At 37.5% G+C, this 16896-nt stretch overlaps 1 protein-coding gene and 1 pseudogene across 1 annotated transcript; one reads left to right on the top strand and one right to left on the bottom strand.

Moving 5' to 3' along the window:
• The first annotated feature begins 2553 nt into the window (after window positions 1–2553).
• On the top strand, window positions 2554–12199 carry LINC1 (little nuclei1). The gene is made up of 8 exons (XM_086575553.1): window positions 2554–3127; window positions 4929–5138; window positions 6610–6863; window positions 6959–7229; window positions 7324–7407; window positions 8520–10624; window positions 11053–11221; window positions 11589–12199. Exons 1-8 carry the CDS (start codon window positions 2819–2821, stop codon window positions 11823–11825), a joined length of 3639 nt encoding a protein of 1212 aa, XP_086431679.1. The 5' UTR covers window positions 2554–2818; the 3' UTR covers window positions 11826–12199.
• An 874-nt stretch (window positions 12200–13073) lies between these two features.
• LOC147480384 (carbon catabolite repressor protein 4 homolog 4 pseudogene) lies at window positions 13074–14442 on the bottom strand (annotated as a pseudogene).
• Between the last annotated feature and the right edge of the window lie 2454 nt (window positions 14443–16896).

The raw sequence follows: 16896 nt of genomic DNA, 5'->3' as shown, positions 1-16896 counted from the left end.
TAGTCCAAACTATTTAAAATATCGGAAATATCATAAATATAATATCGGAAATATATTTGAAATATCAGATTTATATTAAAAAATGATCAAAAAGTCAAACAATATATATCGTAAAATATCGGATATATCGATTATATCGGCGATATAAACTTTTATATCGGAAATTCCGATATATATCGGAAAAAATGATACTATATTCGGTGGATATATGTCAGAAATATCGATATCGGTGTACCAAAATACCGATATATATCGGCAATATATCGGATATATCATCGATATTTTGGTCCATACTTATAAGCAGTAGAGATTTGTTATGAAGAGTGACATGTAGTGCAAATCTGAGTATGGCAAGATTGACCGCCCCTGTTCTAATAATCCGTCCTATAAAAAAATTTGGAGTGTTCACGAATCCCCCAATTCGCTAAGTGGAATATTCTTTTGTCCCAATCTGACCTCGATAAGACGTCTCTACTGTATTTTATCAAGGACTCGAGATCTCTACAATCGGTACAGAGATCATTTCTGTAACCGTATTATTTCGCCGTTGATCCGAATTCGAGATGTGTGTGTATGTCTCGATACCTGTGTGTGCTCCGAGATGCGTGTGTGTGCGTTGAGACATGAGATGTGTGTGTGGTACATAGATCTAGCCGGTTATAGAGAAACCGTCTCTTTTATCAAGTCCTTGATTTTATATTCTTTAGGGCTTTACCAAAAAGATCCAAAATCAAATTTTACTTTTCACTGGGCCCTGTAAGAGCGTGCCATGGAAATGGATTACTCAAAACTTCAAAAGAGCCGTTGAGGTTGGGTCTTCCCAGTCCCAAAAAAACGGTTCCTTTCCAAAGATTACATTCTCAATTCTATGTGAAGTATTTCTTAATCAAAAGCTTATCTAAAAAGGTTCATATATGATATATCTAAGTCCCATGCTCACAAAATAAGCTGCTCTCTTGCTTTAGAATCTATACACCTAGTTACTTCACATATCATTATGATGTGGACTATGTTCTCCACATGTAAAAAGCACATGCTCCCCACTAATTGCACTCCAAGTCACATGTGCATCATATCCATCATGTTCTAAACTTGAATAACTGTAACAATAAACATTTCAAGTTCGCGTCGATAAAATGTCCCGTTTAAGATTTTTAGCCCAATTCATTTTTCTGAATTTGGGTCTTATAAAATTTAACTTCATTTTGCACAAGTCAATCATTTTAAAAGGTGATTTAATCGGTCACTCATCAAATTGCATTGGTCAGTTTTCTGCCCAAGTCCGACAACTATACACTCCCCCCCCCACCTCAATGCATACCGGCTACTATTTTTTTCAAACATTTTTAACCGGTATTATCTCTCTCACGAGACTGAACAAAAAAAAAAAAAAAAAACTTCGAATTTTCTGTCGTGTTCATACTTCGAGTGTTGAGTTGTGAATCAACAATGAGAATTGAAGTTGGCAACTTCACCCAATTCGAGTCGTGTCTCGTTTGAGTATATACTCAAACTTGGTTGGGTTGATTAAACTTGATTAAGTTGATTAAACTTGATTGGGGTGGAAGATTGGGTTGATTAAACTTGAGTTCGAGTTTGCCCAAGCTTGATGAAGTCGTTTCGAAGTTTGAGTTCGAGTTTGGGTTGATTAAGGAGAAATTAATTTTTAAAATGAACATCGTGACAAACAAACTGAATTTTTTAAGTCCAAACGACCTAGTCATGTCGCCCAAGAGAGTCGCCAAACGATCTCGTCATGTTGTCCTGGAGACCTCTAAACCCCCGCCATATCGTTTAGCTATAAACCAAGAGTTTTGTTTCAAACGGCACATGCAGACTACTTGAGTGTACACTCAAAATACATGGTGAGATCGTTTTGAGTGTATACTCAAACTGCATGATGAGGTCGTTTGAGTGTACATTCAAATGACCCCAACATATCATTTAGCTAAAAACCAATAATTTTGTCTCAAACAACATGCGCATACCACTTAAGTGTACACTCAAACTATATGGTGAGGTTGTTTGAGTGCACATTCAAATGACATGGCGAGACCGTTTAAGTGTACACTCAAACGACTCGAGAGATTCGTTATGGCGAGACCAGTTGGATTGGTTGTTGGACTTGGACTTTGACAAACTTATAATATGATAAATTTGTAATATATTTTTTTTTGGGAGTTGCCCAATCTAATTTAATTTGATGAGTGCCCAATACAGAACCTTTTAAAATGAGTTGCTTATAAACATCCAGCAGACCCTCTCCTTGTTAACTTGTACACAACGTGGAAACGTGACGCTGACTAGCATTACCATCACAATCCACATTCTGAACTCCAAAGAATTTTCTCTTTCCTACAACCAACCAAAAACAACACATCAAAGAAGGAAGGTCATTACTGGAACTTCAAATAATATAATAACCGAAAGAAAAATAGCCCACGTGCTTATCCAAAAAGCAACACTCCAAATGACCGAAACACCCTCATCCAAAAACGCACGAAAAGCATAATCCACTTCAAAACAAGGACATCACAGTAATTGCACATCAACAAAGCTGAATAAAACTTAAAAATAAACACCAAAAAGAGGCTGCGGTCAGTTTCCCGGACTCGAAACTTCCAAATAATTAGAAAAAAGAAATTTAATTCCCATTTCAAATCCGATTTAGGTTATTTTTTTGCCTTTTCCCCAATTTCCAATTTCAAAAAAATTTCTTCTTAGGGTTTCTAGGAGAGTGAAAAAGTTGAAATCTTTTGATACGGTTTCACTCATATGAAGGTTGAATTCAAGATCTGTGTATTCAATTTTATGTAAAATGTTTACACCACAGAGAAAGATTTGGTCAGATTGGACACAAACACCACAACAAACAACAAAGAAGAACAAAAACAATGGTTCAAATTCGAGTAATGGGAAATCTTTGAAAGGAAAAGGAGTTGCTTTTATTGAAGGACCACCCCCACCTTTGAATTCTTTAAGTGTTGGGGGTGTGGAAATTGATGATGGGGGTGAAGATAAGGAGATTTGGCAAAGGTTTAGAGAGGGTGGTGGGTTAGATGATGCTGGGTATGAGAAGAAAGATCGTGAAGCACTTTTGGATAGGGTTTCTAAGCTTGAAAACGAGGTTAGTTTGGTTGTTTTGGTTAAAGAAATTGTTTTTTTTAGGCAATGAAACTAGTGTAATGCTTTACTATGTTGGTTAAAACAAATTATAAAGTAGTTTGCTGTTTAGGATTGATCTGTTGTGTTTGTGACTTAGTTAAGTAGATAAGCCACTTTACTCAAGTATTGGCCTAGCTACAAAATATGCCACTTTACTCGAGAGATGTAGGCACCATTTAGAAGATTTGCTATTTAGTCTTTCCTGCCTGAGAACATCCAATGGAGATGACAAATTCTGATACAGCATCGTTTCCAGTTCTCTTAGGAAGTGCCGAAATGGAGATGACTTGACGTTTAGTCGCGGTATACAAATTGTTTGGTATGAATTGCATAGTGGCTTTTGTACCTCTAATTGGTGTGAATAGGAGTGATCACTCTTAACAAATTCTTTTGTGTACTTTCTGTTTTCTGGGATTATACGAGGTTGGATTAATATCTTAAAGACATTGACTGAGGTTGTGAAAGAAGAAATGTGGACACAATAATTGACTTGTAATTGATAATGTGAATGTGTGTGGAAGTAGATGCGACTGGTTTTAAGTTAATAAGGGGTGTGGAGTTATTATTCTTTTTAAGTTAGGAGTAGAATTCATTAAATCAAAGCAGAGTAGGCCAAAAAAATCTACAAGTACAATAGCAAAAGGAGTAAAAGAGAAATACATTGAAAAAATTAGATAAAAAACGCACCTCGTTCGAGTCTCCCAATAGTAAATATAATCCCATGAGGCCACAGACCCCCATGAAAAGTCCTTTAATAGCCAGTTGGACCCCATGAATATTTGTATCCGTTTCCTCAAAGCGTCTCTTAGTAGGCTCTAACCCATTCAAGAAAAGGGAGCAATCACCTGCCTGTGGAAGAAGATAACCTAAAATGTCAATCAGTGAAAAAATGCACCACTCGTTCAGGACTAATCAGGGCTCTTCAAAAAAGTGAGATCAACAATTGCCGATGCATCTTTCCTTTTAGATCCTCTTTTCGATTTCCTTGTCAATGGCCGTGTTGTGTCCTCTCAGGTGTTGGAGTGGGGTGGGTTGGGAGTCGTAGTCCATCCTTTTCTTGTTGCCGGGATCTTTTTTCTTTTTGCGTATAGATAATCGATAAATTGGCAAGCTTTAGAAAATATAAGAAATTAAGTCTTAAGAAGTCCCCGGTATTTTTTGTTATTCAGCTAGTGGCTTGGCACCTTATGTGCTTATCCATTGGGTCTTATTCGTATGTTTTGAATATTATTTTGTATTGGGTGGGGTCGATTTGGGTTACCTAGTTCGTCATAGTTGGTTTTATTCCCTGCGGTTTTCCTAGCTTTTGGTTGAGTGAAGATGTATATTGGGGCTATTAATGCCTGTGCCACCCCCTTTTTGTATGGCAAGATAGAAACATGAAGCACTTTGAAAGTAAGACTTTTGAATTTTTGATTTTTAGCAGTTCTTTTGTGATTGGTAAAATGCACAGAAAATTGAATGTCTAAAAAGGAGAATGGAAAAGCTGTCTGTGGGGAAACAAACTCACGATCACATGGTTAATAGCCATGCACTCTCCTCTCCCAGTTGAGCTAAGACTGTTGGTTTAGCATAATATTTAAGAAAATAATCAGTAGTTGAATGTCATTTGTTCCCTCCATACTGAATTATTTAGCATAATTCCCCGGACATGCAATTTGTTAATGCATTTTGTTTAACCGGAGGGTGTTAGAGTCAGGTAAAGTCTTTTTTACTTTCTAATTTAATAGTTATTAATTTTTGTTGTTGTTCTGTCTGTGCAGCTTTTTGAATACCAATATAATATGGGGCTTCTTTTGATTGAGAAGAAAGAGTGGACTTCAAAATTTGAAGAACTAAGGCAAGCATTAGCAGAAGCCCAAGAGCTCCTCAAACGAGAACAGTTAGCGCACCTGAATGCAATATCTGAAGTAGAAAAGCGAGAGGAGAACTTTAGGAAGGGCTTGGGGGTGGAGAAGCAGTGTGTGGCTGATGTATGACTTCTCTTCCTGTTTGCATCATTTTTAGTATTATTTATACATTTTTTTTCTGGCCTGGTACCCTATACATTGAATGTAGTATTATTCCTTTTGTATTAACTCATGTAGTTCGCGATTTTGTTAAGTACTTTAAAGATATATTTAGCGCATGAATTGGGGTGGCAGTCTGAAATCTAATATATAGATATTTCCAAAGATGGGACTTGAAACGGTTTTTATGTGCCCTTTCTTGTCATCTTGTAAATTTTATTTTGAGAGCTGTGTTTGTGTGCTCCTCCCTGAAGTTTGAATTCAGTAACGTGGAACTTGACTTGAGTCACCTATCTAGATTGTTTTTCTAGTCAAGGCTGATAAGTAATAACATCAGTAGGGTTACTGATAAAATGATTTTAGGTGGGCGTGGTCACTAGAAATAAAGACTAGAAGAGATGGCTGCGTTTCTGGAAAGGCTGTAAAGTGAATTTATGTATTGGCAAATTATATTTGGTAGTTTATTTATTTATTCAGGAAAACAAGACAGAAGTAAACATATTTAAATAAAAGGTGAAAGTGAAAAGCTACATGGATGTCATGTCTATTAAAAAACCATTGTTAAGTTGAGTGGGAAATTGTAAGACCACTTTATGCAAGCTGGGATTGATGTTGCGAGACGGATGGTGTGTGTTTGTGTTTGTGTTTGTGTTTGTGTTTGTGTTTGTGTTTGGGGTGGGGGGTTTGTAAATCTAGGTTCACAGGTTCCAGCTATCAATACAAGCTTGACTATATTTTTTTCCCTAGAGCTCAATTGATCAACTGTATTGAGATCTGTCTCATTTATTTCATCTAAGCGGTGTTAGGTTTCAGTTGGCTAAGGTCTTAAGTCTTAATGACATTTTGGCCACTGTTGTGAAATACTTTTTACAATGTTTTGAATGGGAAGCAATTGATATTAATGAAAAAAAGCAGGGGCAAAGCTGTCCAACTTGCTGCAATACTTTTCACCCAGTTGTCTTTAAAGTACTTAAGATTTGGACTTGTGGTTTAGTTTGGAGTTAAGTTTAGAACTTTTACATTTCTAAACATAAAATAAGTAAATAAAGTACATAGATAATAAAAATGGTTTGACTGCTGAGCTATTAAATCAAAAGTTCCTGTCATGGCTGCATTCCGGCTTCCAGCACAAATAATATTGTTTTGGCATGATGTAGCCTGAAGTTTCAAATGTACTTTTAAATGATGGGTAAAGAAAAGAGAAACCAAACTAAAAATAGAGCAGATGCAAGATAAACTATTTTGGTGAGTTGATATATTCTATTTACATTTGAGATGAGTGTTCATCAATGCTGTCATCTTGTTTACTGCTTTATGAAAGGTCTGATTACATTGGATATTGTTTGAAGTAGTAATTTAGTTGTTATGCTAAGAAACATGCCCCTTGAAAAAGGTTTCTCAGTTTTATCTCTCTCTGTCTTGCTTGTCCCTGCAGCTGGAGAAGGCTCTGCGTGAGATGCGCACTGAAACTGCCGAAACCAAATATAATGCTGATTCAAAGATGGCTAAAGCTAATGCTCTAATTGCTAACATTGAGGAGAAATCTTTGGAAGTGGAATCAAAGTTGCATGCTGCTGATGCTAAGCTTGCTGAAGCTAGTAGAAAGAGTTCTGAGATGGAGAGAAACCTGAAAGAGGTTGAAGCGCGTGAAAGTTCACTGCGAAGTGAACGCCAGTCTTTTACAGCAGAGTATGCTTTAACACGTCCACCTACTCATACTTTTAAATCTTTTTCTGTTGATTACTTTTACAAGTTTTCCAACTTTTAATTGTTACTATGTTTAGGCGGGGAATGCATGAAGCAACTTTGTCTAAACAAAGAGAAGAACTGCGAGAGTGGGAAAGAACACTACAGGAGCGAGAAGAGAGGTTGAGTGAGGGACGAAGAATCCTCAACCAGAGAGAGAAGGAGGCAAATGAAAGCGATCTGAGTATTAAGCGGAAAGAGAAAGATCTTGAAGAGATGCAGAGGAAGATTGAAACCAGTAATGAAACTTTGAGAATGAAAGAGGATGATATAAATAGGAGACTGGTTGATTTAGTTGCAAAAGAGGGGGTAAGTTTCTTCTCTACTCTCTAGTATATTAATTTGTATGGATAATTAATTCAGGATACATTAACTCTTTTCTGGCTTCTGTCCTTGTATTCAGGAAGTTGAAGCAATTAGGAAGAATTTAGAGTTGAAAAATACTGAGCTTCTTGCATTAGAGGAAAATCTCAGCATTAGAGAAAGGGTGAGTTTCTGTTGCTTAGTAGAGAATATTTAGTACTTTTTGTTGAGTGGACATGATTGAACCATTGCTATTCATTTAGATATACATTTTTCTGGTGCATTTCTCTTGGTCTCTAACTTTGTTGGTGATTATAGTTTAACAATTTTCAAAAGTAAATCCGAATGCCTTTTGTTTGTCGCGTTATAGCTTTGTTTTGGAAATGATTTTCTAGGTCCATTTCTATAGTTTCTGTGCAGCAGGTGACGAAAGTATTTGAAGGAAATATAATTTGTTTTTATGGAAATATTGCATTATCTGTAATAGAAAAGTTGCTCTCCCCTTACTTTCTTGATCTGAATTTGCATCTTTTCAATGAATTTGATATAACAATAGGTCATGAAGTCGGATAATTTAAACGTTATATATCATGGTGGAATTTATAATAATTGAACTTGGATAATGGAATTGTGCAAATACTTTTCTTGTTTGTCAAAATTCTTCTGAATGTCGGTCACCCCCTAAAGGCAGTTGACAATGGGTGAACAATTACGTTATATTCAGTGTGCATCTGATGTTGATAGGTTAGTTGGAAGCAAGGACCAAAATATCGCCGATATATCCGATATATATCGGTATTTTGGTACACCGACATCGATATTTCTGACATATATCCACCAATATAGAACCCTTTTTTCCGATATATATCGGAATTTCCGATATAAAACTTTATATTGCCGATATAATCGATATATCTGATATTTATGATATATATCGGTTGACTTTTTGACCATTTTTTAATATAAATCTGATATTTCCAATATATTTCCGATATATTTCCGATATTATATTTCCGATATTTCTGATATTTCCGATATTTTAAATAGTTCGGACTGGTCACAAAAAAAAAGGATATATCCGATATATATCGGTTTTTGGGTACACCGATATATTCATCGATATCGATATTTTGGGCCTTGGTTGGAAGTACCAAGAGGTCACCGGTTGGGGCCTTTCCTATCTACTTATATGTTTTATATGCTCTTTGAAAGTTTCCAGTTTCCCATAATGTTTTTGCTTTGTGAACGGCTGTTAGCAGTTTGTCTAACAATTTTTTTTTCACTAATTTGCTGCAGGTGGGGATACAGAAGCTCGTAGACGAGCACAATGCCTTCCTCGAATCCAAAAAACACGAGTTTGAGCTGGAAATGGACCTCAAGAGAAAAGGCTTGGATGAGGAGATGAGAAGTAAGGAACTTAAAGTGGAGAAGAAGGAAACTGAAAACAATCACAGGGAGGAGAAGATAAACAAAAGGGAGCAGGCTTTGGAAAAGAAAACTGAGAAATTGAAGGAGAAAGAGAAAGAACTTGAATTGAAATCCAAAGCTTTGACGGAGATGAAGAAGAGTATAAAAGTTGAGGAAAAGAATTTGGAGATGGTGAGGACACAAAAGGTCATCGATGAAGAAAATTTGAAGAATCTTATTGCTGAACTTGAAAAGAGAAAGGCTGACATTGAACAGGAACAGCTGCGGTTGCACGAAGAGGAAGAAAAACTTAGAATAACTGAAGAACAGAGAGCCGAACATCTCCGTTTAAAATCTCATTTGAAGCAGGATATAGAGAATAACAAACGTCACGAAGAGCTGCTCTTGAAAGAGCGCGACAATTTAAAGCAGGATAGGGAGAACTTTGAGAAGGAGTGGGAAGTGCTGGATGAGAAAAGAGCTGAGATAACCAAAGATCTAAAACAAGTGAGCATGGAGAAGGAAAGTTTAGAAAAGATGAAACACTCGGAAGAGGAAAGATTGAAAAATGAGAAGCTGGTCACACAGGATTATGTTCAGAGGGAGTTGGAGGAGCTCAGACTGAATAAAGAATCTTTTGAGGCCATGATGGATCATGAAAGATCTGTTTTGTCCCAAAAAGCACAAAGTGAGCATGAAGATATGCTCCGGGCTTTGCAGCTGCAGAAAATGGAACTTGAGGCTGATATGCAGAATAAGCGGGAAGAAATGGAAAAAATTCTGAGTGAAAGAGAGAGGGCGTTTGAGGAGCAGAAGGAAAGGGATTTAAGTAATATCAATTACTTGAGCGAAGTAGCTGGAAGGGAAATGGAAGATATGAAGCTTCAAAGAGTTAAATTTGAGAAGGAAAAGCAGAAACTTGCTGCTGACAAGGAGCATCTTGCAGGGCAGCAACTTGACATGCGCACTGATATTGACAAGCTCGATGTCCTTATCAAGAACATCAGAAATCAGAGGGCACAATTCAAATTGTTTATCGAGAAGTACAAGAGCTGCAAGAGTTGTGGAGAGACAATCAGTGATTTCATTATATCTGATCTCAACTCTCTGCAGGATATGGAGGATTTTGGGGCCCTCCCTTCGCCCAGGCGGGCAGAACATTATTTAGAGAATATGCAGGGTAGTCTTCCTGCTTCTGTTACGCCAAATACTGATGAATCTCCATTGGGGTCAGGGTCTGGCTTTGCCACATCAGGTGGACGTGTGTCTTGGATTCTTAAAAAATGTGGTCCAAAGATATCAAAGATTCTAAACTTGTCGCCTCTTACGAAGTCTAGAGATGCTGTTGCGGAAGGTCTGACAGACGATTCACCTCAGCTGATCATGCAAGTTGAAACCGAAACATCAAACAGATTAGAGGGCACTGAAATTGCACAAGACCCATCATTTGGAATTCCAAGTGAATCTTTTGATGACCAGAGGATCCTGTTGGGTGAGAGTTTGAGGGATGTTAGAGCTCAATCTGCACAATCAATTGACGAACAGTTTGACATTGATAGTACATCAGTATTAGTTCCAGGAGATTCTCAACATTCAGAGCTGAAGAATGGCCGGGCTAAACGTGGTAAGAAGCGCACTGCTGGAGTTAAGCGAACACATTCTGTGAAAGACGTTGTTGAAGATGCGAAGCTTTTCCTTGGAGAATCCCTGGAGCCGAAAGAGGGAATGCAGCAAAATGGGAATGCTGAAGATTCTGTCTACGCAAATGAAGGTCGAGATGATTCTAGTTTTGCTGATAAACGAACTGTGGGTGCTGGGCGGAAGCGGAACCATGCTCATGCCTCTAGAAGTACTGTAAGTGAGCAAGAAGTTGATGAGAATGACACTCGTTCTGAAAGCGTTACAGCAGGAGTCCGGAAGAAGAGGCGGCCAAATGTTGCTTTAGGCTTACAAACTCCAGGAGAAAAGCGTTACAACCTCAGGCGACCTAGGCCGTAAGATCTTAAATTTTTGTGTTTATATGTGCTTATCTTTTATAGCTAAATTGAAAGGACGAATTATTCTTGTACCAACAGAAAAATAGAGTGATTATTTTAATCATTTTGAATATAAATTTTGGTGAACCACGCTTAACGTTAGGGTTTGGGGATGTCCAATAGGTGTGGATCCTGGGCCATGAGTTTTTTTTTTTTCAATTTTTTGTTCCACTAAGTGGCCCAAGTGGATAGGTTCATGTGACAGTTTGGAACATCATATTCTACCATTTAACGGTGGTCCATGTCCGAGGCTATGAGTTTCTATTTCTTTTTATTCCACTCAGACAGGAACAAACACGTAAACTTTGTTTTGGTGGTTATTTTTTGTTTTCTTGCAAGAAACAAACGCTTCAGCTGCTTACTGGTTTTATTTTCTTTGTTATCAGGTTGGGCACAACAGCAGCTACCCAAGCCTCATCTGACTTTGCTAAAGTGAAGCAAAAAGTTGCTGAGGGTGATCTAGATGCGAAAGAAGAGAGCAGACACTTGGGGCAGGTGACTGCAATGAAAGCTGTCGAAGAAGTCCACGAATTCACCTCAGACAGAATTGAAAGGGTAATTTAGTTTTGTTTGGTTGGCTTTAGTAAAAGTAAATATGTCACACGCATATGCATTTCCAGTTACATCCTTTGCTCCATAGGCTCTTTGTTCTGTGTGTGGTTCCTATTGAAGATTCATTCTGTACAATTGCACTGAAACATCGTGAATCTTTCGATTAGAGCCCCATTTTTTTTGTCTTGTATGTGTCTAAATATGATTTCTTTATATGACCATGAAACTCTGGATAATGAGCGGTTGGAGCGAAGTGGAAAAAGGGATGAATTTTTATTAAAATGTTTTTCTTCCACTAATTTGGTGTATGGGCCACTGTTCTGACTGAATTGTGTTTTGTGCTTCCTTTTTGAATCTATATTATGTACAGTTTGATACAGTCACTGAGAATGATGGTGGCATTGTTTGTGAAACAAAGTCAACTGGCAATATTGAATCAAGCGACGAGGTGAATGAGACAGAGGATCGCACTGCAGGTTATGTCGACGAAGATGGTTTTGAAAGCGATGTTGGTTTGGAAGATGGACATGGAGAGGAGGATGAGGATGAGTTGGAGCCTGGTGAAGCCTCCATTGGTAAAAAGTTATGGACCTTTTTCACGACATGATCCCGCAGCTCTTTTTCAATCCGGCTGCATCAGCTTTTGATTTCGGGGTGTCCTACTGCATCACAACAGTATTAACGTGTTAAATGTAGCAGATCAAGGATCTACACTATTCTTGTTTTATAAGCTGTTTATGAGCTGGGGAAGGCAGTGGTTAGGTGTGGCTCGTTTTCTTTTTGCCTTTACTGAAGTAGGTTCTTAGGCTTATTATTTACAGCACACCTGCTAGATTGGTAGTAAATAGGCTTTCCATTTTTTGAATGGCTTGTATTAACTTCTCCATTGTATTTTATGCCTTGTTTTCTAGTGTGAAGACGTGTAATTGTTGTTCACTTTGGTTGGAATACATATCAATCAAATTCATGTTCCATTTGCAATATTTATATTTTGGTTTTATAAACTACGTCACTCGGGTGTTCCAGAGTTCTTAATGTGCCACTGGTAAAGGGAGAGGGTGTGTTGAGATTTATATTAGGGTTAACTAGTATTACCCCCTAGATGAGCCAATTAGGATTTCCCTCTCCCCAAACAATTGAAAATTACATAAATGTTTTCATTTTTTTCGAAAAGAAAATGTTTAATTTTAATTAGGTGGGGGCTACTGAGTGACTGCTGCAGTTCTAACGCGCAGTGTGTGACAACAAAGACAGCTAAATAGTCACCAACACGTATATTCGTAGCTGTAATCCTGTTGCAATGAATACAAATGAGATGTGGAAAATGACGGCAATCTCTTTGAAAGATTAGGTGTTTTATCATCTTAGTAATTGTTTTATCATCTTAGAGCATCTTTAGGAGAGCTACCAAAAAAATACCAAAATTTTGAAGCAAAAAAATACCAAGCAACTTTAGGAGTAATATCAAAATTTCACCAAACAACTACGCGGTTTTGGCAAAACCGCCCCATATAGCCCACGCGGTTTTGCCAAAACCGCGCCACTAAAGCTCAATTGACAGCCCAAGCCTGCGCGGCATGTATCGCACATAAACTTTTTTCTTTTTTTTCTTTCCCAATATCTGGTGTGGTTTTAACCGTGCCATATAAGCCCAATTAGAAGCCCAAGTCCATGCGGTGTTGGGAAAACTGCGCGGTTTCCTAAAACCGCGTGAGTGATTTGATACAGCATCAAACATAGAACCAAATATTGGCCGATTTGGTGTTTAGTTTGGTGTTTTTTTGGTGTTTTCATCAACATGTAGCTCTCCTGAAGTTGAAAAAACACCAAATTGTTAGAAATTTAGTGTTTGGTGCTAGGTTGATATCACTCCTAAAGATGCTCTTAGACCGTGTAACACCAATAATACAACCAAATGACCACTAGGATGGTGTTTATTAAGCAATCCCACCAATAACCTCAGAAGACACTGGTCCAGGAAGTTTTAGGACGGCAACAGGCTCCAGCTGCTCAGATGGCGAAAATAATATGTAGTCAATAATGGTGGTAAAGTCGGGTTTGCAGCTTATGAATGGTGGCTCTTTTCCAGTAATATAAGCATAAACACTGCTCAAAGGAATTTGTACTTTTGTAGACCTTCAGCATTGTCGTGGGGGAATTGCTGATGAGTAGCCAGAAACAAGGTACTGGTATACCTGATCTCCAGGGACCAGAAGTAGAATTGAAGCCACCACAAACAAGGATAGATGCATTGCAACCAAATTTGTCTGAAACTCTTGCCTTAAACTGAGCCATATGCGGAAGTAGATATTTAGCTTGTGCAAGCTTCACATCAGCCCATTCTGGATCCCAAAAAAGGTGTGTGCAAGAAGATTCTTTAGACCTTAACACAAAAAGATGAAGATCCATAAGTTCAAAGGCTCCCATTATTCCGACGCAATCACATTTCAGTCTCACGCGAGGATCATTAGGATCTCCATGATCACGTTTATCCTTTTGAGGAGATGCATCTTCGATGGTTACACCCTCTTTATTCAGCGACTTGCGTAATACCATGTTCACTCACCAGTCACCACACATGAAGAAACTCCATCAACTAGATCGTGGTATTCCATTTTCTCCTCTAAGAGCAATTCTGCATTACTAGGCTTGTAAAATTATTCCTCATACATACAACACCGTTCCCGCTTCTCTAAACATTTACTTGCATAGCTGGTCATTGGTCTTAGAAATCAGACTCGAGGCCAGGGCCGGCTCAAGGCTGGATGTGGCCTTAGGCGAGGATCACAAATACAAAAGTATTAGAGACCAATTTGTGAGAATGTGAGTTTAAGATGATCAATGGTTGGGAGTGAAACATGGAAGGGGCAGTGAGAGAGAGACCTTTAGAAAGAGATGATTGATATAGAAATTGATAAATTTGTCTTTAATTAACTTGAGAAGAAGTGGAAAGGCGCCATCCAATATGGAGATTTTGCTTTAAATGTGGGATTTCCATTTTCATTTAATCTTTCCAATTAAGAGATTTAACTAGATGAGGACACTCCCACAAAAAAATGAGACTAGTTCGCCTTTGTAACCATTAGATTTGTCATATAGTTTTGAGATGCAAATAATGTAGTGGACTATTGGATATTATTTCTTTTAAACCAATTCAATTTCCGAAATTTAGTGTGGTGGGAGAGAATTGGAGAAAACAAATTGACCACATTATCTTTTTGTGTTTTGTTAATATCAAATATGTGCAAGGACAAATTTGAGGCCTAAAATTCATGTAACGATGAATTTTGGACTCGAATCAACAGAAATTCATGTTGTTGTTAGTCGTTAGCGATATGGATAATAGATTATTCTATCAAAACAGAATTCTGCCATTAGTATGGTCAGGGCATTTTGATCAAGTTTTGTCAGATGTTACTTACAATTCCTATATCATCTTCAGTTCCAGATTTTCAATGATAAATATATACATAAATAAAATTGACTGATAAAATTGTGTCATTTGTATCTCATGGTATGTAAATTTTCATGACTAAATCAGATCATTAAATCAATTTTGAAAGTGGCTTTTATTATTAGTTGTGACAATCAAATTTGTTGAAATTTGAAAACACGAAGTGATAATTACACATTTTAGACTAATATCTACTTCGTTCATTTCATATTTTCATGACTATACGCCCCATCTGAATGACCGGGTATATCATATATTGAGAGTCATGCATTTTGGATGACAATTTGTACATTCAAATTTGATTTTGCATAATTTTATTATGAAGCTTACATTGGTAACATATTTTCTTGAGGAGTCAAGTGTGTAAACGATTCGGCTTATAAGGTAGGACGTTTTTGTGTACTCTCGTTCTGATTTTCCAAATATTTTCATTGTGTTCTTGGAGAGCCCCTAATCTTTTACATAACTAAGATATGTTGGAATCATGTTTATCGAGATATTGGAGAAAACCATATTTAATTATCCATATCGAGAGACTAATCCTTTACATAACTAAGATCTTTTACATATTAATTCTTGTATTTTATAGTATTTATGAGAAACATATTGTTGTCATATAGCCTCAAGCTAGTATTCTTTTTTCTTTTTGTTTTTGATAAAAACCTAGCTAGTATTTTTTTTTGTTGGTAACTACCTACTTAGTATTCTTTTAAGGCTAAATCTATGGTGCGCGAGATGTATGGTGCGCCATTACATCTCGGCCACTCATACCAAAGGGTGCGTGTGTATTTAATGGCAAAAGTACTTATCCAAAGGCCCATATTACCTGCGCACCATACGACCTGCGCACTTAAGACATGCTCTTCTTTTAACTTGCTTTTATGCCTCTTTTCATAATCAAATTTCCCTTTTTATTTCTAACGAATTTCCCTTTTCATAATCGAATTTCCCTTTTTATTTCTAACAAATAGTCCACCAACTTAAAAAAAATTTGAAATGTTCACATATTTTTCTCTAGCGAAAAAGAATACTTTGTCAGTGAGAGTTGTGGATTCGGGCGAAGTCCATCCCTTTTAACACGAAAACAAATCAAAGCAACATCCTTTTACACTTGGTCTCTTTCGCTATTGAAAATAAGGAGGTGCAGAACCAATTTTTTTTTGGTTAACGATGTATTTGTTGTAAATAAATTTGGTACTAGTGAAAAGTGAAAACCAAACTTGAAGTATATTGGGTGGGACGTTTCATAAGCATGTTAATGAAAATGACCGTTAGTTAATCATTTCATTTAACAGTCCAGTGCTGATATATAGGATTCTTTTCAGCAAGTATTTGACTGAGAAACAAGAGAGACTGCTAGAGTATACGAGGGGCAGACTTCTTAAACGGCGATGCCTTAGATTTTCAGAAATTCTTACGCTAATAGTCATATGAAATTCATAGGAGTTTGTAAATGGGTGTTTTGGTTTTCTTTTAGAGATAATGAAGAAAGGAGAATGGGTTGAGGTTTTATGGAGAGACCGAATTTGCTGATGAGCGAGCTGCCTACGTATTTTCTCTTGGTTTTTTAAGGGGAGAGAAGAATCAGGTCTCACGTAGTTCAAGTAGGTGGTATTTATAGGTCTATGAAAGTGTCGATCCTAGAGACACGTGTACCTCTTGCACACATGTAGGGTGGAGATTGTGTATGAGTGTTGGGCTGGTTTTAGTATAAGTCGTGTGCTGATTGGGAGTTGGCGCGGTAGTCCCTATTTTCCGGTGGTGGGAAATACAAATAAGATTTTAGTAATGATTACACCTGATGGTGACTTTATCTGAGGCGTTCTGTCTCTAGCCGTTTGTTCTCTTGGTTTTTTAAGGGGAGAGAAGAATCAGGTCTCACGTAGTTCAAGTAGGTGGTATTTATAGGCCTATGGAAGTGTCGATCCTAGAGACACGTGTACCTCTTGCACACATGTAGGGTGGAGATTGTGTATGAGTGTTGGGCTGGTTTTAGTATAAATTGTGTGCTGATTGGGAGTTGGCGCGGTAGTCCCTATTTCCTGGTGGTGGGAAATACAAGTAAGATTTTGGTAATGATTACACCTGGTGGTGACTTTATCTGAGGCGTTCTGTCTCTGGCCGTTTGTTCGTACTGAGACATCCTTGATCGAGCTTAAATGTACCACCTACATGAAGGGAGCTGCTCACAGATCGGTCTTGGAGGTCGATGTCTTGGGTTCGC

This window comes from Coptis chinensis, chromosome 8 (assembly GCF_015680905.1).
Source record: "Coptis chinensis isolate HL-2020 chromosome 8, ASM1568090v1, whole genome shotgun sequence".
Classification (NCBI taxonomy): domain Eukaryota; kingdom Viridiplantae; phylum Streptophyta; class Magnoliopsida; order Ranunculales; family Ranunculaceae; genus Coptis; species Coptis chinensis.
This window is presented reverse-complemented; position numbering and strand designations above follow the sequence as displayed.

What these genes read in the sequence shown, in the direction of transcription:
- LINC1 (XM_086575553.1), top strand. Translation starts at nt 2,819, where the DNA reads ATGTTTACACCACAGAGAAAGATTTGGTCAGATTGGACACAAACACCA. An exon ending in TTTCTAAGCTTGAAAACGAG is followed by an intron (nt 3,128 to 4,928) that starts GTTAGTTTGGTT and finishes CTGTCTGTGCAG; the next exon opens with CTTTTTGAATACCAATATAA. An exon ending in AGAAGCAGTGTGTGGCTGAT is followed by an intron (nt 5,139 to 6,609) that starts GTATGACTTCTC and finishes TTGTCCCTGCAG; the next exon opens with CTGGAGAAGGCTCTGCGTGA.